The following is a 21,959-nucleotide window of genomic DNA, read 5'->3' on the forward strand; positions in this document are numbered from 1 at the left end:
ATTCGCGTTTATCAAAAAAAAATACTAAATTCATCTTAGTTTTATTACGTACATTGATTGGTTGTTATAATATAGAATTTAATTTAATTATTAATAATCAAAAATAGTACTTAACTAAAATATATAAAACTACTTACGTAGTATGGAGTAGTGAACCAAATTAGAATAATTGGTATGTTAGTGTTGTTGTTAAGTTTTCTTTTTTTAAGTCAATTGTTAATGTTAAGTTGAGTTATTGTTGGTACAACTAAAATAAATAAATAAATAAATGACCAAGGAAAACATATTATGTATAAATATTATTATTGATTGGCTTTATAATAATGATTTATTTGTCAATTTACTGAAAACTAAATATATGCAATTTCATTGTTAACCGACGTAGACAAAGTTGGCAGAACAATATTTTCAGGTATTAACTTACAGAAAGACCTTAATGTCTCTGTTAAGGTTTAATTATTGATAAGGTATGCACTAGAATTGTGTGGATTTGTGTCATATGTTCTTCGAAGACTGAGGCGAATTACTTCCCATAAGTTATTATGTCGCATGAGTCCACAGACGGTCTACTCATCTGTGAAAATAGCACGGGGGTAGGTACACAAACATTACTTAAAAAAAAACAATTGGCCTGATATTTTTATGTAAAAGCTTTTTGTAAACAGTTAAATATTTTGACATTGCCTAATCTATATATAAGAAATTTCATACAATGAGCGGGCGCGGGTTAGGTACCTAATTTATATGGATGAACATTTGCCGGATCAGGACTTGTAATATTATAATGATATCGTAATAATTTAAAAACAATTAACTTAATAGACTTTCACATACGAACATTGACTATTTTTAAAAGAATACTAATTTGTGTGTGTACAATGAATGCCGAAGCCAAAAAGTATACAATTATTGTCTGTTTCTCCAGTTGTCGGTTTGTTTGTAGGTATGTATGCCATGCAAATAGCAAAAACTACAGAAGAAGAATTAAAATTGTTTATGAAACGCGGAAAAGTCGACATAGTTTTTTTCCGATCGACTACGTGGATGACATCGCAGACAATAGCTTTTCATAAATTTTATAGTGTTAAGGACTTTTTTTAATCTTAAGTGAACTTTTTTGCATGCTGGTTTAAATAAGCCGAATAGAAATGACTACCGTTAAATTTATGATTTAGAATGTATAATGTATTGGACGCAATGAGTAAATTTAATAACATTCATACCAAGTGGCCTTGTACTTGTCACCTTAACAGGACAGTTGCGGTCACGGTCAGGCCAAGGTGAAGAAAATTCAGAATTGCGCAGATTGATTGATGCAAAAATGTTCTTGAACCTTTAGGGCTTATTTCACAATGTTTTTGGTATATTTTGTTATTATATAACATAGAGAGTTGACTTTAATTTCAATGCATTTAAAAAAAATAAAGTGTAAAGGACTTTTTTAATTTAAACTTTTTTGCATGCTCATTTGAATAGAGCGAATAGAAACGACTACCATTAAATTTATGATCTAGAATTCCAGAATGTATATTATATTAGACGCAATGAATAAATTAAATTACATTCGTACCAAATAGCCTTGTACTTGTCACCTTAATAGGACAGTTACGGTCACGGTCAGGCCAAGGTTAAGGTTAAGAAAATACAGAATTGCGCAGATTGGTTGATCCAAAAACGGTCTTGAAACTTTAGGGTTTCTCTCACAATGTTTTTGGTATATTCTGTTATTATATAATATAGATAGTCGACTTTACTTTCAATAAACTTATTATTACTTAATCACTAATTTTTTTTCTGTGGATAACGTACAGTATTACAATTTAATTATAAATTAAAACAATTATTGCGAAAACACTATGTAACAGTTTCGCATAAGTATTATATTTCATATTTGCTACATTTGTTGCCTAGAAAATCCCTACTATACTTATTCTGGCCATAAATACTGACACGGGAGTGGGTCAGGGATTGGAAATAATACTCCGCTCATAGGAACGAGTCTTTATTTGCATTCACTTTTTCTGAACTTGCACTTCGCCGGTCTGCCGCTGTTCCTCTTGTGGGCGGCGGTAGCTTCAACGCGTCACACCGCACCGAACACTAAGTCTCTTCTATCTTCTTCCTCTTGGAACACTTCCACTTTCGAGTCAGAACTAGAACTGCTGTAGGCCACGCTTAGTACGGCTTATATACCCCCGGATCCGTTCTATTTTCAAAATGATTCTCCCATTCCATCTTTAAATTTAAATTGTACTAGAAAATTCTTTTAGCTATTTTTATCTGAACTTACTAGAAATTTCCTTTAACTTTACAAAACCCAAAAAATATCCATACACTGGTAGGTGTATCGAACCCGGGTCTACAGCGTCTAAAGTAAACACTTTTCCGCTGAGCTACGAGTATTATATATATATGTATAACAATGTCTTGAAGTTTGACAACTCTCGTCATATACTTCGAAGGGTTGCTACGCAACAATACTGTTAAAATTAAAAATTAAATATTATATTTGAATTTGGAATCTGTCATTTTGACATGATAGTTCATTTAGTTTTCGCCAATACATTGTACAATATGTGATAAAGAGTACCGAACCGCTGTGATTGTATTACACAAGATAGGTATGGAGCCAAATACAATTTTTAAAACTGTCCATACGCTTGGTATTAGTAAAATGTTTGTGTATCGGGCTATTAATAGGTACAATGAGACGTCCTCTGTTTGTGCCAAAAAAGATCTGGCCTGATCCACGTAGTGTTCGTACGAAAAAGGTGGTCAAAGCAGTAATTGAAAGAATTCGAAGAAATCCTGTTAGAAAGCAAAATATTTTATCTCGGAATAAAGATAACACCTAGAACCCTGTCGCGTATTTTAAAAGATGACTTAGGACTTGCAGCCTATAAGAGACGTACTGGTCATTTCTTAAGTGAAAATTTAAAAAAAGAATAGGGTGGTAAAATCTAAAAAACTACTGAAGCAGTACGCAAAGGGAGCTCACAGAAAATTTTTGTTGTTGGATGAGAAATTTTAAACAATTGAGCAATATTTTAACAAAATGACCATATTTTATGCTCAAAGCTCTATGGAAGCTTCCGAATTAGTCGACAGAGCGCAATGTGGGCACTTTGCGATTTCAGTGATGGTTTGTGAGGGTTTAGCTATGAAGGAGGGATTGAGCCAAACTTTTGTGAAAAAGGTATCATCGGCACAAGTGTATCAAGATACCATTCTTGGGAAGGTGGTGAAGCCACGAACAACACCGTGTTCAATAACCCAGAATGGTCCTTCCAGCATGACTCGGCGCCGGTCATAAAGCTCGGTCTACGCAGTCTTGGTTGGAAACGAACGATTCGGACTTCATCAGGGCTAAAGACTGGCCGTCGTCTAGTCCCGATGTTAATCCGCTCTCTCTGATCTATGGTCAGTAGCTAGAAATCTCCAACAAATAGCTAACAAAAAAAAACCGCGTACGCCTTCTTTAAAGGCCGGCAACGCTCCTTGATTCCTCTGGTGTTGCAAAAGATACATTCTTCTCACAAGGTGACCCATATGCTCGTTTGTCCTCCTTTTCCTTATAAAATTAATTGCCTGCTTGAGTGATGGCATCTCGATAATGTGTATTCTGATTTGAAATGTGTGTCGCAAAACTTTTTGATGCAACTTCTCGACAGTTACTGGTGTCATTCTAACAAAAGTTCTGAATCCACTTCTGTCTTCTATTCTTAAATCATTCAATATGGAACGACCTACACCTTCTTGGAGTCGTCTCCTCAAAAATGATCTCGATCAGTGTTTTCCTTGAATTTGCTTCATTGTGTACTCATGAAGAAAAGTTCCTCAGCACTTTCACTTCTCATTGTCAGAGACAGTAAGTAGTCAGTTGAGCAGAAATATTCATTAAACTTTTCGACTTACGTGTCTACAAGTTTAGCTACAAACCCACAACAAGTATTAAACATGAGATCATAAACATGACGTAGACAACTAGTAGTCTACAAACAATTTCATCCAACAAGATTCATACAATTTTTTTACAACAAATTTTATATTTTGAAAAAATAACATAAAATCTGTATTTTAACATTGAAAGAAACCTGTAAAATATATGTATTATACATTGGTGTAAACGAGGGTTTACGAATGCTCAGGGGACGACGTGACATTGTGCAACTTTAGTTATGAATATGAAATCAGCGTACGTGCGTCTCTCACGAAATGGTAAATAATGTATGATGTCTTTTGAGTTTTGCATCTTGTCTCGTAATCACTTAAGTGCGTATGAAGATATATTATATTGCGTTGAATTGCCTCTAGTTTGTAAATCTATATGATAACGTTTTAGGAGTTCCGAATTGTTAACAATAAAAATGGAAAGGAAGAGTACATTTGATCTCCTGCATCCCTGCTATATGTTGCATAATTCATGAATGATTGCAGATTAGACATAGAAGAGCGATTTATAATGAATCGATGGTGATGGATGATGGATCATTTTCGAATCCAAGATGGCCACCGCTCAAAATTATGATTTCAACAATACGTATATCGTATCCGAAGTTCCCGAGGGTGCAGAGAACGAATTTGGGATCATTTTTGAATCCAAGATGGCCACCGCTCAAAATTATGATTTCAACAATACGTATATCGTATCTGAGGTTATCGAGGGTGCAGAGAACGAATTTGGGATCATTTTTGAAATCCAAAATGCCCACCGCGAAAAATATGATTTCAACAAGATGGATATCGTATCCGAGGTTCTAGACGGTGCAGAGAACGAATTTGGGATCATTTTTGAAATCCAAGATGGCCGCCGCGCAAAATTATTATTTCAACAATATGGATATCGTATCCGAGGTTATCGAGGGTGCAGGGAACTTGGGATCATTTTTAAAATCCAAGATGGCCGCCGCGAATCTTGATTTTTGGGGGTATACGTATGCATGGTTATAATAAACACCCTAAAGCTAAACAGCTAAAAGGCATATTATGGAAATTGTTGTGCCACATGGAACTAAAATTGTTGAAATCAGGAATCTTCACGGACTAATGATGCAAATGAGAATGAAAGTGACGGTATATAATAGATAACTTAGTAGAAAATGGAGGAATAATGTCTCGTTTACTAGATCATAACCAAGCTTGGAAATATATAAGTATAGCAAATAGTTGGATAGATAGCTGATTTTGTGGTGAGATCTCTGTCACATTAATTTTCATTAATTCCATCAAATTGAAATGACGAAATCGACTGAAACTACGTTTTGCTTATTTCTGTAAAGTATTATGATGATACAAGCTACTTAGAATTTTGAAATAATCTGAAGGTGCCAGTGAAACATAATATTTAACTAGGTGCTCATTTTTTTTTGCATAAACGTTTATATCGAAATTATTAAATTCTCGTCCAACAGTCGTGGTTCAATGGACATATGAGTCGCTAGAGTCCACTTGAATCTGTGAACATCGAAATGCGACATGTGCTATTATATTCTTTGACATTGCCAGTTTGCCACGCAGAGTTTCGGCATACAGTATCTTACGGTCGCTGCACTCTTCAAAAGCGACGGTCTTACATCGGACAGCGTAGGGTAAGGTCCTAATTAGCCTCGATCTTACGATGATACGATGCGTTCTCGTCCTGCGATGAGTTCAAACTAACAGATTTCTTTATAGCTCGTAAGCCGCCGCACAAGCACAGTCACGGAGAGTGTTCCGAAGAGCTGTTTCACCTGAATCCTGCCGCCGAATTCCACCTTCGCACGCACGCCACAAGTTAGGATATTATCCCCACCATTTGGATGTGTGGCGGTACTCCACAGTGCGGTTTTCAAGGAGCTTTCTTCCACGTACTACAAAGCTTTGGAATAAACTTCCTTGTGCGGTGTTTCCGGAACGATACGACATGGCTGCTTTCAAAAATACGCGTACACCTTCCTTAAAGGCCAGCAACGCTTCTGTGATCTGGTGTTGTTTTATTGTCTCTTCAGCTGGTTCTGACCTATTTGCATATTCGTCGTAAGATTCCCTTCCAAATTTGAAAACAACCAATATATGAATATGGAAACACCACTTATGATCATCATCATGATAGCTTCTAATAAAAGTGAGTTAGAGCCTAGAGGACAGTACATATATCAATACTTGAATATTATGGAACTCGACAGAACAAAAATCTTAAGTATCTTGGTAAATTCTTGCTACCGAATCCGTCTCGCTCTGTTTTCATATTGTATATCGCGTTAAATTGTGCGTGTAATTTATACGCACACACTTTTTTATATAATCCAGGTAACTGTCTTAGGGCTATTCCCAATATTCAGTCTCCGGTTGTGGCCTACTTGAGATAAAAAATCGTAACTATCGTTGAGTTTTCTGCCCCAATAAACTTATCGACGGTAAATTATCTTATCCGTACACGCTATCTCTTAAGGGGACGACGTATAGCTTACCATGTACAGAAGTTTGTATGGAAATTGCAACAGTAAACTGGCGATAAGAATGATTTATCGGGTTATTGGGACAGCTTCAGGTTATTGAAAGTACTAATTACTGACAGTAAAAGGTAGTAATTTATCTCTATCTGTAGTTAGTATATTGGGAACGGCCGTTAGAGACGTCAGATGTTAGTCAGATGTTAATGTATAATAAGTTGGAAAGGCTTAAATAATCACTACCACCAATCAAAATAACCCTAACCTGGCTTCGCAGTAATGAAATCATTACAATCTAAGCCCTTTTACAAGTGTATAGGAAAGGAGCTTTAAATTAAATAGTCGAAAATAAAACACTGATAATAACGTAGTAAGAGAATGTATTAAGAAAATATAAACTTAAATCTTAATTAATTAATTGAAATTACATTTCATGGAATTTCATGGAGTTCATCAACTGAGATCTCTCAGTCGTCTTAACCTAAACATTATTCATATTTCAGATGTTAATTATACCATTGTGATATGGTAATATAAAGTACGTATACGTAATTGATAAAAATACAATCTACAATAAAAAAATTATGAATTATTTTTCGATGGCTTTATAATAAATAAATTTCATATGTCATAAACAAAATTTCTCATTTGACGGTCTTATGTAGGTATACCGGAGATATATAATATGTCCACTACATTTATAACACATATTCAGTTCATTTATATTTACATTCATACCACAGATTCAGTTCATATATATATGTATTTATATTCTAGCCTGATTCGTAGAGCCATATTCTAAGTGTCGTCGTTGGAATCGCTCGAATCCGCGTCGATACAATTGGATGCGGGGACTGACTGTAATCAATAAAAGTTAAAGTTAAGAGCAAATAATCTTAACCCAAATAGACTTAAACTAAGCGATTTTAATTATTTCCTTTAAATTACTGAATCTACCACATGTTCGTAAAATAGAGATAGTGTCAAGAACATTCAAGAACTCAACGGCCACTACATAAAAATGTATGCACGCAAGAAGTTATACTTCTTTGGCCTAACGGAGTAAAAATCCTTAAATTGATTTATTCCTTCTAATCTTAAATAAAATCTTGGAAAGATGACTTTGACAATTAATTATTAAATAATGAATACGGCTGTATGGGCTTGAACCCTTTGCCTGTCCTAATAATGGACGAAGAAACTAAAAAAAAGACGCAAACGTCAGACGTGTTTTGTTGATTTTTTTCAACCAAACATATTTTCAAATAAAACATTTAAAAGTAAGTACGTACGTTGTAGTTTCTCGTGGCCTTGAACGGGCTAAAAGCCACCAACTTCTCTACCAAATACTTCTTATTTTTGGCCTGTGCGAAAAATGGATGCTTTAATAAGACCAACGCGGTTGGTCTGCGATCTGGATCTTTTTGTAGACAGTCGCTAATCATGCTTGTGAACGTCGTCCCATAACAGCTGAACTTGCCTTTAGCCCCATGAACTGTAACAATCAAACTTGATTTATATTTTATATAACTACAACTACAACCCGTTTGGTTATTATGAGAAATAAAACACTATTTGAAGAGCTCTTGCACTTGAAGATAATCAACAAGACTTCCTTGTGTGATGTTTCCGGGACGATACGATATGGGTACCTTCAAAAAAAAAGGCGCGTACACCTTTCTTAAGGGCCGGCAACGCTCCTATGATTCCTCTGGTGTTGCAAGAGAATGTGGGCGGCGGTGATCACTTAACACCAGGTGACCCGTACGCTCGTTTATCCTCCTTTTTCCATAAAAAAAACAATTATTGTTTTTTTTATGCAGTTGGTAAATTAAACCAAGAATACATTTTTTTTTTATAAAAAAGGGACGAGACTTGAAGGACATTCAGCTGATGGTAATTGATACGCCCTACCCAATACAATGCAGTGCCGCTCAGGATTCTTGAAAAACCCAAATTTCTGAGCGGGACTACAACTGCGCTCGTCACCTTGAGACATAAGATGGTAAGTCTCATTTGCCCAGTAATTTCACTAGCAACGGCGCCTTTCAGACCGAAACACAGTTATGTTTACACATTACTGCTTCACGGCAGAAATAGGCGCCGTTGTGGTACCAATAATCTAGCCGGCATCCTGTGCAAAGCAGCCTCCCACTGGAAAAAGTTGTCCATTAGTGTTAGTGATGGGTGGTGTTTTGCTATATTTAGATAACATACCAGTGTCCAAAGTCGGTGGCGGGTGCATTATGGTCGCTAATGTTGCAATCGCTGATGATTCGCTGTAGTATGGCGGATGACCTGTAGCCATCGCTATCGCAGTTATTCCAAGCGACCAAATATCAATTTTGAAATCATGTCCAGTTTCCTTCAATCAAATAAAAAGTATTAGTTTGGTTGGTGACATACGATAGGGCCGTCGACGGAGCCCACCCCGCGATACAACGTGTGCCATTAACTGTTTCGTTGTCAGTATAAATCAGTTTATAGTATAAACTGGCTTATATTTATAAACTTTGTATCACCCGGCTAAATCTAGAACACAGACAATTCAACCTAAAAGATCCTGCTTTCATGAATTTGTTAGAAGGAAAACAAATTCATTGGATTGTTCAAAGATATGTCAAAGTTAGCAGTGTCAGTGACAGTCATTAGTGATGGGAGATACCACAGTGTAGTGAGTGACAGTCAGAGTATCTTGCTGTTAGACAAACGATTAAAACAGGCCAGGAATGTTAGGGTAGTGTGCGTGTCAAGCTACGTCTTACACTCGCGATTTGTATGACACTGTGTTAGTGTGCGTGCATTGCTGAAAATAGAGGTTATTTCTTAACTCAATTTTTGTCGACCTTTTCACATCTGTCATAGTCTATCTAGACGTAATGATCTAAGTTTTTAACATCTATATAATAGTCTAAGATCCAGATATAGAACAACCTTCACCGAGCTGGTTATTGAATGAGTTGTGACAGGAAAAATATAGGCAACCTAACTTTTGCATACCATACATATACTATGGACTGCATACTTTCGATTGTTATAGAATTTGTCCATTAAACAAACCGGTGAAATATAAAAAATATTAATAATTGACCGTATCCAGGACTGAAATTTGCCAGACAACCCATATGAAATATATTTATGGACATATTAAATTTCATACAAAATATGTTTCATCCAATTACCAGCTCGGTGAAGGTTGTTCTATATCGGGATCCTATACTATAATGAATACTAATTAATATGAATATTAGGTGACGAGGCGATCCCCTTTTTTAAAGCAATGTAAATATTTCACTCACTGATTTGACCATCTCGGGCGCCATATACCAGGCCGTGCCCGCATAATCGTAGAGCTTGACGTGTTGATCGGTGGCCTGTGGAGAAAGGTAGGTCGCAGAGCCGAAGTCCGAGATCTGGATGGTGCCGTCCCGGCCTACCAATATGTTACCGGCCTTGATATCCCTGCAAAGGAGCACATGGCTAAGTATATACAATACCTACCAGATACACAAGCTTTATTGGAAGACTAGTGAGCGTTGGGGCCATCTGGAAGTTACTGATCATCGCCGCTCATGATGTACTCATAATCCCATGTACCAAATGAATCACCACAAGCACATAAATTATCTAAGACTGCAATCTGCAATAGTAGTATGCAGTAATAGCTAGTTAAGTTAGTTAAGTGATCAACGCCGCCCACATTCTCTTGCAACACCATAGAAATCACAGGAGCGTTGCCGGCCTTTAAGGACGGCGTACGCGCTATTTTAATAGGATGTCGTATCGTCCCGGAAACACCGCACAAAGAGGCTCATTTCACAGCTTTGTAGTACGAGGAAGAAAGCTCCTTGAAAACCGCACTGTGGAGGACCGCCACACATATTTTATATAAAGATGAATAATAAAAACAATTTTACGGACGATTTTTTTATAGAACCCCAAGTTATCCGTATCCATCCCTTAAAAGTTAATTATTTTTAAAAACCTTCAAAATTACTAGGTGGAAACTTCGTGAGTCCACCCTAAAGGACACCTTTTTAGCTAGTATATTTCAGTTTATGAGATACAAACTACTGAGAAGCAGCTATGTACTGGCAGTAGTCTCGGTTTTAGGGTTTCTGTTGGTAAACCTACAAATCGATGAAGGCCTATATTATTTTATTAGAACTGTAAGTCTTTACTTAGCATTTTATAGCTTATTATATATTTTATACACAGCGCAATGCTTACTAATGCCCGCACCAGACTGTCGCGTACTATTAAGTTATTCTTATGAAACATTCTTTTACATTATATTAAATATTAGGCCGGCGGCCTATCGTTCTTACTTCACTTCATGATCTGTCTGTCCATATCTACCAGTGGGAGGTTCCTTTGCACAGGATTCTGGCTAGATTATGGGTACCACAACGGCGTATTTTTCTGCCGTGAAGCAGTATGTGTAAGCATTACTATGTTTCACTCTGAAGGGAGCCGTAGCTTGTGAAATTACTGGGCAAATGCGACTTAACATCTTATGTCTCAAGGTGACGAGCGCAGTTGTAACGCTGTTCAGAATTTTTTGAATTTTTAAGAATCCTGAGCGGCACTTCATTGTAATGCTCAGGGCGTATCAATTATCAGCTGAATGTCCTGCACGCGTCGTCCCTTACTGCCATAAAAATCGATTGTTTTTCAATCGCGTGATTTAAATTTCAAATAAATTCTTATTCCACTGTTACCGTCCGAGTTCTTAGGAGCGAATAAGGACACCTTGTTATACTATCTACACTCTCGATTTATTTAGTTACCCGCTAAGATGGACGTGATTCAACTGGCTGGAATTAACATATTCCAAATGATTGGTTCCTTTTCATATAATTCCATAAAAGTGGTGCACATACGGGTAACCTCTCCGTCATGAAGATCAAACCCGTCTTTACTCTCAATAGTCAAAAACAAAATGAGCGAGCTGGAGAGTTCGATTATCTCGCCTCTTCTCCTCCCTTCCTTTGACTCGCGCCCTAAAAAACGACACGAAGCGAAGCGACAGCGAGGTGGGCGCGGGAATACGAGGGCACATGAGGATTTGTTACTGTTTTACCCCGGGTTTTTGTCCCACATTCCTGTTTCGTCCCACTTTTAAAAAAGTAATTTTTGTACAGCCAGAAAAAAAATGTGAATTACAACAATATTCTAGCAATATATTAGAGCAATAGTTTACCCGAGACCAAACGATGGCATGAAAGGTGTTCATAAACCTATTACAGGATATTATGTCCTTGAAGATTGCGGCACAGCTGTCTTAGGTTGTCTCAAATGTATAACGATAAAACTTGGCACAAAAATATCATAAACGGACCATGTACATAGTAAAATTATCTTGATTCCGAAGTCCATGCATCAAGTCATCTTGTTGGAGAAAACGGGAGATAAAAGTTAGGATTTTAAGCCATAAACTTGCTTGTTTAGCGGGCACACGTTGGACACGTTTTTTAAAAGGCTCCTGTTTCCATTAATTGATTTCTGGTATTGAATACTACCTTGTTGAGTTCATTAAAATATTTATCGTCAAAAATATGATTTTTAAAATATTTTGTATGCTGTCAGTACAAAACATGTTGTAAAACACATAAATTACTACCCGCGGCGAATAAAGACCAAAAAGTGGGGCAAAACAAGAATAAAATAATAAATTATTCATTTTTCTTATTTTCGAGACGAAACAGGAATAAGATCTGGGGCGAAACAAGATTTTTTTGTGTGGGGCAAAACTTTGCGGGACGAAACAGGTACAAATCACATGAGTGCACCGACCTCACTCACTTCCGCTCCCAAGCGTAGCCCCGTGAAGTCTAATGCAGGCATAATAAGTGATGTCATGTCAGTGACACTATTTTGCTGTATAGGAACCATTTTTTTGATGTTATACTTCTTTAGGCGCTTTATGAAAAAATGATGAGGGTGAAATTTTAAGATGCACGCGCATCATTTAAACACAAAAGTAACAGGGTGAAGTTGTTTCCTAAAATTTTCTGTCTTATTATGATAGGCAACGAGTTCAAGACCGTACAGCCGTATTCGGTATTTTCGTTCAATATGGTTCTTTCTACAAACGTAGAATAGTACGAGGAATAAATCAATTTAAGGATTTTTGCTTCGTTAGGCCAAGGAAGTATAACTTCTTGAGTGCATACATAAGAATACACACACTTTTTTATTCACTTATACATAATCCACAGCTCTTAAAAAGATTTAATTATAATATAGGCTAACAAGGCCATTTTGATTACTTTTATTACTTATATTTGATTTTTGAATAGAATTTTTTGCAAAATACAACAAATTAAAATAAATATTATTCCTAGGGTACCTACTAATACACTTTAAACTGTTAATAATGTGACATGATTTTCAAAAAATTGTCAATTTGTCTATTATTACATTTCCTCTCTAGAATTTAAAAAACAAGTATCTAGCAAATATTCAATTGGCAAGGAAATATCCATTTAATTTTGGTACTAATTAGTATTGAATACCCTTTATTTTATGCTATTTTGAAGAAAGGAAAATTATTCTTAAAAAATTCATGTTTTGCATTCTCAGTTATAGCTTAGTATTGACACGAGAGTGGGTCAGGGATTGGAAATAATACTCCCCGCCTATAGGAACGAGTCGTTATTTGCGTTAAATTTTTCTTAACTTGCCCTTCGCCGGTCTGCCGCTGTTCGTCTTGTGGGCGGCGGTACCTTCAACGCGTCACACCGCACCGAACACTAAGTCTCTTCTATCTTCTTCTTCTTGGAACACTTCCACTTTTCACTACTTCTTTTCTTCATCTTCTTCGAATTCGACTCGAAAGTATAAACTTTCGAGTCAGAACTAGAACTGCCGTAGGCCACGCTTAGTACGGCTTATATACCCCCGGATCTGTTCCGGATCTTTAAATTTAAATTGTACTAGAAAATTCTTTTAACTATTTTTTTATCCTGCTTACACATTTTCCATCCCTTTTTTTCTGTTCGATTTGATCCTGAACTTACTAGAAATTTCCATTAACTTTATAAAACCCAAATAATTCCATACACTGGTAGGTGTATCGAACCCGGGTGTACAGCGTCTAAAGTAAACTTTTACGCTAAAGCTACGAGTATTGCTGACGGAGCTGTTAAAATTATCAATGTCTTGAAGTTTGACAACTCTCGTCATGTACGTTGCTGCACGATATGACGTTTGACAACTCTCGTCATATACGTCGAAGCGTTGCTACGCCACAGTATGTACCTATTACGACTTATTTTTTTTTACTTTATTCAAACGAAACAAATCTTATAACTATAAGTTAATTTACCTGTGAATATGTCCGATTCCGTGAAAATAGACCAGACCCTTCAATACTTCATATAGAACTGTTGCGATGGTTTCTTCATCAAATACACCCTCAACACAATCGTTGTGTTTCATCTTGTACCGTATGATATCAAACAAACTTCCTCCTGTAAACAATTTAATGATTTACGGCCGTTCCCAATATACTATCTACAGATAGAGATAAATTACTACATTCTACTGACAGTAATTCGCTATCAATAATCTGAAGCTCTCCCAATATACCCGATAAGTCATTCTTAGCGCATTATATTGGGACGCGTGAATTGCAATATCCATACAAACTTCTATCGCTGTTAAGCTATACGTCGTCCCACTGACAGACAGCTTGTACGGATAAGGTGAGCTACCGTCGATAAGTTTATTGGGACAGAAAAGTCAACGATAGTTACGATTTTTATCTCAAGTAAGAGATAGACTGAATATTGGGAACGGCCGTGAGGCGATAAGAAAGAATTATCGGGTATATTGGGACAGCTTCAGATTATTGGCAGCTAATTACAGCTACTTATTACTTACGAGCTTGATCAGAACTCGTAGGCATTTATTAACAAGCTCTGACCAACAAAGTTGTTTAGCAGGGTCAGGGCACGAATGAATGATTTAATTGTCATATTATGAATTGAAATATCATTAACTGAAGTATTTGTACTGCGAATATACAGGTATTTCTAAGTCAAAAAAATATAGGTTCAGTAATCCCCGAAGTATCATAATATATTAAAACCTCATCTTATAGTATTTAAGTATTATTTCGATCGGTTCAGTAGTTTTCGTAGTACAACCGAACAAAAAAATGGCTCTCCATCTATAAGTACAGATAACAATTAACAAACAACTATTAGCGTTAAGCTCTTGGTCGAAACGAAATAACTATTAAAACTACTTGTTATAAAAGGTACCTATGATAAATGATAATTTCATAGCAATAATAACCACTTTAAAGTAGTTCTCACTTTTCTGCGTCTTAAAAAGGATGAATTTGGATATCTAACAGTGTTTAAACAGTTAAACACTGCACAGTATTTATTGTTCTTTTTTACGTTTTTGCATTTTAAATTTCGGTCGGATTGGTGACGAACAAAGGTTGCGCGTGCATCACCGCTCGCTCACGAGTTAATAAATATTTATCACTAATTATAAGTGCAGATGTTTAAGATTTTTTTGGGATAGTTCAGGCACTTGAAACCCCAAGCGCTGAAAGGAGAAGTTACTATTGAAAAGTGGTTGTATGCTATTTGAGGATTGCCTTTCATAATTGATCTCAGGCTCAGTTCATTACTCTATTACCATTACTTTTTGAAGGCTTTTATTGGGGTAAAGTATACGTTTTGAAGACTAATTATTCAGGTCTGGTCGTCACCGGCGCTGTGGGAAAAGTAGCTAGGCACGGGTATCCAGGCTCGCCTACGCAGTTTAGGTTCAGCCACTCCGATTCACACGGCTGCCCACTACCAGAGGGCGCTCTCCGCACTTCCGGCTTTTATAAACACCCATAACAACGCCAAATTCGGGATACGTATTTCTAATGCCAATCCATTTTTTGATTTTATTATTATTGATAGTCGGATAATTTCTAATTGTATCGCATTGTGATTTCAGTAATGGCATACCTATATGTTTAAAATAAAGTCTTAAAATTTAACAGTGTTTTTATTACATAGAGTTCACACTGAAAAATACACCTATGTACGCACCTTCCAGTAATTTTAATACCAAGCAGAATTGATTTGCGACTGGGAATGATGTGTAATAAGATAAAATGTTTGGATGGTCGCACCTTGAAATCACCTGTAAAAATTTCACAAATATTAGTAAGAAATAATAAAAGGCCTTTTTTTCTCAAAATTGATTCCTTTAGAATTATTTTTGATGCCATTTCAAATATAATAGATACTACTACCGCTTCGGAAAGAAATGGCGCTCTGAGAGAGAAGAAGCGGCGCAAGAAACTCTCCCAACACTCTTTTTATTTGCGCTCTTTTTAATAAAAATATACAATATTGTACTGTCATTGCTTTTGCTATAAAATAATCATAATCTAGTCCCAGGCTCTCCAATCACTTAGATATTCAGCTGTGGAGTAATAGGATTTACGAGAAAGCCATTTTTAAATAAAATATTTAAATTTATTCATAGATAATGCCTGAACAGTGGCTGGGACTTTATTATAAAAGTGTTTAAATTTACCCTTAAAGCTATTATGTATCTTCGAAGGCTACTAGAATTAGTTAGTAGTATACTATAATGTTAGTATAATTTATTATTAGTTCATTAGTTAAAATATTGTAAGGGTAAATAGTAGAGTTCAGTGTCGGTCATAGAGGATGGAAATACTACTAAATTCAATAACACAGTAGGAATGAATACTTACCTATTAAGTTATTATAATATGTGAACGAGAGGTTAAAGGATAAAATTGCCATTTTATTGTAATAGGTACTTAAGAGAAATTGATGCTTCGAAAATTCGAGTTGTTTTTGAATACGAGTTCCGACGCAGAACTAAACGGATCCCAATATCAATGTTGGGGTTGGAGCCTCTCCAACTGCAACATTGGACTGCTAATGAGGCTTAAACGCTGTCGTGATGGAAACTTATATTTGAAGAACGAACCACGTGGAAGACCGCCCACACATGTGAATAACAATGAATTGAAAGAGATGGTGCAAGCCGATCCGAGCCAAACTACCCAGGAATTAGCGGCATGGTTCAACGTTATCTTACCAACACTACTGACTCAAAATGATTTGACTGATCTGCAGAAAGAAACGCGTGTTGAAACTTGTGTTGTCTGTTGAATCAATACAGAAATTAAGGAATATTGGATCGAATTGTGACATGCGATGAAAAGTGGATTCTTTACGATGACCGTAAGCGAAAAATGCAATAGCTGACCCCAGGTCAAACGCCGCAACGGTAAAATACAATAATAAAATTGTAACTGTTTGGTGGTCTCTGCATGGTGTTATCCACTATAGCTATCTCCGATCTGGTCAAAAAATAACAGCAATGTCTACTGTGCCGAACTCCGAACAATGATAGGAAAACTAGCAGTGAAACAGCTCCGACACTACTTAACATCACAAAAGTGTTGTTAGTTGTAAAGACAAATCAAAGCAAATTTCTCTATGACAGGATCGACCAGTCACACCAAGCAGCAACCTTTCACATACATGGACCAGAATGAACTGTCCCACGACCCAGCCACAAGACATTCGAAGATTTTTGAACTATCGAATCGAATTGAGGTATTAAATGGATGAAAACCAACTTTATACCTGTTACTATCCTACGACTCTTTCCCACTCAAACAAAAAAACAAACAAAACATATAGTCTCGCTAAAACTACAGAACGGCTGGACCGATTTGGCTTATTTTTCTCTTGAAGTATTTGTGGAAGTCCAGAGAAGGTTTAAAAGGTGAATAAATATGAACATGCTCCTAATTAAATAATAACAACAATTCTGTTTTTGCTTTGATAGGGACACATCGTCGTCGTTCAGAAATCTAATTCAAAGTATAGCTTAAAATGAATAACTAATTAGAATTTTTATATCTTTCTTACGTTCTCTAGAGGTAAAATTAAACATTGATAGATTAACTACAGTTGTTAACTATCTATCAGATTATTTTAATGTAGATTGATAAATCTTAAGTTTTGTCACAAATTAAATTTCTGAACTTAACCATAATATTTGACATTTGACCATCAATATGTCGATCCATCCTCTATTTTAATCAATATCTTACACAAACACCAACTTAGTGCATTTCTCTATCTTTGTGAGTGAGAGTGCTTTCGGATCCGTACCCGTGAAAACAGGGTACGGAGTAATTGAGAAAGGCTTCAACCATTACAAATAGTTCTATGACTACACCGGACCGTGTTTTCACGCATACTGACATTGCATACTGATCGGACGTAGGCAGTGGGAAAACGCTCTTACGATTACCGCTACGTGCATTAAGAGTATTTTTTGGACAATTTTTATTTTATTATGATTCAGTATTAAAAATACTTACCACTTCAAATTTTCACCCACCTATCAACACCTATTTTTGTATCGCGATTTTATATTATTCTGTTCTATCCACAGAAACCCTATTTCTGTGGATGGAACAGTATAATATGCAAAATGGCCATGGAATATAATAATTATTGTAGTACGATATATTTTATGTACGATTTAATAATTTTTGGTAGGTCTGAGAATTAGTCGTCATGTATTTTTTATATACAACAAATTTTAATTATTGAATTTTTTCTTAATAACTTTATATGCCAGTAAAAGTTTTGCTGAGTGACTAGTATATAAAAATAAATAATATGATAGAGGTTTTCGTTTGGGCGCGCATCATAAAAAGCTGTTGGATACGCTTTGGATTACAATAATTAAGTCTTCTAAGTTTCATTCCACAGACACTTGGCCGTTATCAAGAAAAAAAAATAAGAAGAAGCAAATTTTTTTTATAGGTACTACGTGTAATTATGTGTGCACGCGGACGAAGTCGCGGGAAACAGCAAGTTCAAAATAATTGTTCAGAAACGTGTGTGTGGTAAAGATAAATACATAAATGATTTTCTTAATGATACCACAAACTGGAATGGAGCGAACGCTATATATATCAGACTATTGGAATGTAACATATGACATTACTTAATGTACAATAATTATATTGTAACTTAATTAAGAAAAAAAATAAGCCCGATGAACTTCTTGCGCCCGTTCTTCTCAGGTCTATTTCACATGGGTGGTACATTTTTGACGTTGAATATGTGATTTTAAATCCTATTTTGAATAAATATTTTGAATTGTGATTATCATTTTTTTGAATGGATACTAGCTTTTGATGTTCAATAAGTGATTTGAAAATCCTAAGCAAAATAAAAATAATTGAAAAATGTAAAATTCTTAAAAGGTGTGCTATACTAAGCTATAATTTGAATTCTACTTACACTTCCTAAATAAAATGTGTTTTAAAATGCATAAATACCTTGATTTCAGTTTTGGCATACTTTGCAAGTATGTCTTTACTTTTAATTGTTTTAATGGCGCACGTTTCATTTCGGGGCTTACACAATGCAGCATGGACAACCCCAGTAGCACCTTTACCTGTGTTTTCAAACATAAATCAATATTACTAATACACTTATAAAGCAGGATAATGATAATAAAGACTCATATTAAGTATCTATTTTCCTCTCAGTATATTTGTTTATCATGAACATTTATATAATGTTAATTCTCTTGTCATCTAAGTTTTACTGTAATTCACATTAGCTGTTAGGTAAATACAGCACAGCATACAATTACAAAATTGAAGTCTATATATATCAGGAATTCGGTAGGGATAACTATTTATACCTTGTTAATATTACAGATCTTTGTTAAAGTTTAAACAAATAGATAACTTGAAAGAACAATTACAATTTTATTGATATTATTATACCATGTGTCCCGGCATGTAATGATAATAGGATTTTGCATTTAGGAACAGTAACTAAAAACTATTGCATCCCCCATACTTTAGGGGGTCATTTCGAAAACCCTACCAGTCTGCAGCTACTTTTGTTTTAGAAAAATTCACCTCAATTTGTAAAACAACGGCAGTTTACGTTCTACGTCCTTTAGGGGCTCAATGTTGGTCTTATTTTAAAGGCAAAGGTGGAGAGTAACTTATACTATTAAAAAAAGCTGGCAAATAACTCTTTTTTTGTGATTGCCGAAGGGAGAAAGTTTACTTTTTTTACAGTATTTGAGAAAATTTATTGAATTAGGTGTTACTTTGCGGAAATCCATAATTATATAAATGATTTAAGTTTTCTTTAGTGTTAATTCCGCCAATATTTGTTTTTAAAACAATTCGACACGTGTTTCGTTTCGTGAATCTGGCACGAGATTCGTGCCAGATTTTGGCGAGACATGTCCTGAGGATGCCTCGTGTAGAGGCGAAACACGTGTCGAATTGTTTTAAAAACAAATATTGGCGGAATTAACACTAAAGAAAACTTAAATAATTACACACACGCTGCGGAAAATCTACGCTACTACGCTATTCTATAAAATTTTCCTCTAACAAAAAGTACACAACGCGGCTAAAAAAGTTTTTTCTAAAGGCACATGGATACCTACCCAGATATTTTCCAACTTTATAAGCCCCCGGCTTGTTGGGCCATGGAGCCGATAAAACTACAGACGTCATCACTTCACGAAACAATTAATAAACACTGCTTAAAAAAAATAAAAAAATTTGCCGCGGCGACTTATCGCTGTAAGATCCGAATGATAACTGATAAGTATACCTATACTTAAAGTGCTCTGTGCTGTTCGAACCGAGTATCTTTGCATATATTAGCAACAGGAACATAATCTTTCAACTGTCAAAATGCAAAAAGCCGAAATTCCGCCATCTGGTAGCATGTTTTGATAACTATATAGCGCTATAGCCATAGAGTACAGTCAGCGTCACATAGAAAGTGTCACCCATTGAATTCCTCGGAGACCGCGCATTTAACATTAAACGTAGTGTTTCAATTCTCAAATACACCTAGCAGTGCGATAGAAAGTGATGACATGTGCTAATTGACTTCAATTAAAATCCTTATTTAGCCATTTTTTATTCCAGGTAGTGTTTCCCTTGCCAACTTCATACCGACAGAATATCGATACATAAAAAAGTGTAAATATAAGAAAAAAAGATAATATTGGGTTAAATTAATGTAGCTCTTGATCCAGGAGCACTCTGACTGTCTCGTAAACCTGCCGATACATTTTGACGTGAAAGAACAAAGAAACACACTGACACGAGAGTGGGTCAGGAATTGGAAATAATAACTCCGTTTAAATGAACGAGTCTTTATTTCCGTTCACTTTTAAAACTTACACTTTGCTGGTCTACCGCTGTTCGTCTTGTCGATGGCGGTGCCTTCAGTAGGTCACACCGCACCGAACACTAGTAACCTTCTGTCTTCTTCTTTCTTCTTAATCACTTTCCACTTTTTACTTCTTCTTCTCTTCATTCTTTTCCCTTTTCACTTCTGAACTATAACAACCGTAGGCCACGCTTAGTACGACTTATACTCGTATACGCCCGCATCTGTTCTATTTTCAAAATGATTCTCCCATTCCATCTTAAAGAATTTAAATTGTACTAGAATTTTTTTTAACTATTTTTATCCTGCTTACACATTTTCCAACCCTTTTTCTCTGTTCCATCTGATCCTGAATTTACTAGAAACGAAATTAAGGTAGGTGTATCGAACCCGGTTCTACAGCGTCTTAAGTAAACACATTTACGCTGAGCTACGAGTATTACTAACGAAGCTGTCGACATTATCAATGCCCTGAATTTTGACATCTCTCGTCATGTACGTCAAAGCGTTGCTATGTGACACTGCCCTCTCACAAGACATGATCGTCCCGATCATCGTTGCTTCCGTAGTACTTGGCAACCCGATCGACATGTACGATTTTGTGTGTTTGTATGGTCCACGCTAGATCCTGAGAGTCACAGCATTTATCCTTGTGATTACTTTGTATAGTCCCTCCCACCTTGGTTGAAGCTTCGGAGACTTCGCCTTACGGGATCGTGTAATCATATCAGGGTTCCCTCTTCAAAACTAGGAACATTAGCGCTTCGATAGTAGTGGGTCTTCATCCGTTGACTTGCCTTAAGCCCAGTTCTTCTAATTTCCTCGTAGATGTCAAGCTTCTTATTCCGTAACTCATCCACATATTCTGTTATATTTTTCGGAGTATCCGGTGGATAGCCTGAGAGTAAATCAGCTGGCAATCTCAATTCCCTTTAAAAATTGGCGTACGCAGGGGTCACCGTAGTCGTTTTGTCTATTGCGGCTCTATACGACATGAGAAACAGTGGAATGTACTCATCCCAGTTATCCTGATGACTGTCCACTACCTTTGCCAGATGCCGCTCCAATGTTTGATTAAATCTCTCCACCATCCCTTTCGACTGTGGATGATATGGCGTAATTCTGGTCTTATGGATTCCCAAGATCTTGCAAACTTCTTGTAATACTTGTGACTCGAAGTTTTGCCCTTGATCACTATGCATTTCCAAAGGCACACCGAATCTGTAGAAGACTTCATTACCAACTTCGCCGCAACGGTTCTGCTTCTTGATTTGGTAGAGCA

The 21,959-nt window shown here is 36.1% G+C and overlaps 1 protein-coding gene across 1 annotated transcript; it reads right to left on the reverse strand.

Annotated features, from left to right (window-relative positions):
• Positions 1 to 7,069: 7,069 nt before the first annotated feature.
• On the reverse strand, positions 7,070 to 20,081 carry LOC126978380 (STE20/SPS1-related proline-alanine-rich protein kinase-like). Its single transcript, XM_050827138.1, has 8 exons — positions 19,938 to 20,081; positions 18,799 to 18,917; positions 15,497 to 15,590; positions 13,762 to 13,906; positions 9,731 to 9,893; positions 8,649 to 8,796; positions 7,724 to 7,926; positions 7,070 to 7,289 (listed from the first exon to the last, which is right to left on the reverse strand). Exons 1-8 carry the CDS (start codon positions 20,005 to 20,007, stop codon positions 7,230 to 7,232), a joined length of 1,002 nt encoding a protein of 333 aa, XP_050683095.1. The 5' UTR covers positions 20,008 to 20,081; the 3' UTR covers positions 7,070 to 7,229.
• Positions 20,082 to 21,959: the final 1,878 nt, after the last annotated feature.

This window comes from Leptidea sinapis, chromosome Z (assembly GCF_905404315.1).
Source record: "Leptidea sinapis chromosome Z, ilLepSina1.1, whole genome shotgun sequence".
In the NCBI taxonomy this organism is placed as follows: Eukaryota; Metazoa; Arthropoda; class Insecta; order Lepidoptera; family Pieridae; genus Leptidea; species Leptidea sinapis.

What these genes read in the sequence shown, in the direction of transcription:
- LOC126978380 (XM_050827138.1), bottom strand. Translation starts at nt 20,007, where the DNA reads ATGACGTCTGTAGTTTTATCGGCTCCATGGCCCAACAAGCCGGGGGCT. An exon ending in ATGCCAAAACTGAAATCAAG is followed by an intron (nt 15,591 to 18,798) that starts GTATTTATGCAT and finishes AAATTTTTACAG; the next exon opens with GTGATTTCAAGGTGCGACCA. An exon ending in GCCACCGACTTTGGACACTG is followed by an intron (nt 7,927 to 8,648) that starts GTATGTTATCTA and finishes TGATTGTTACAG; the next exon opens with TTCATGGGGCTAAAGGCAAG.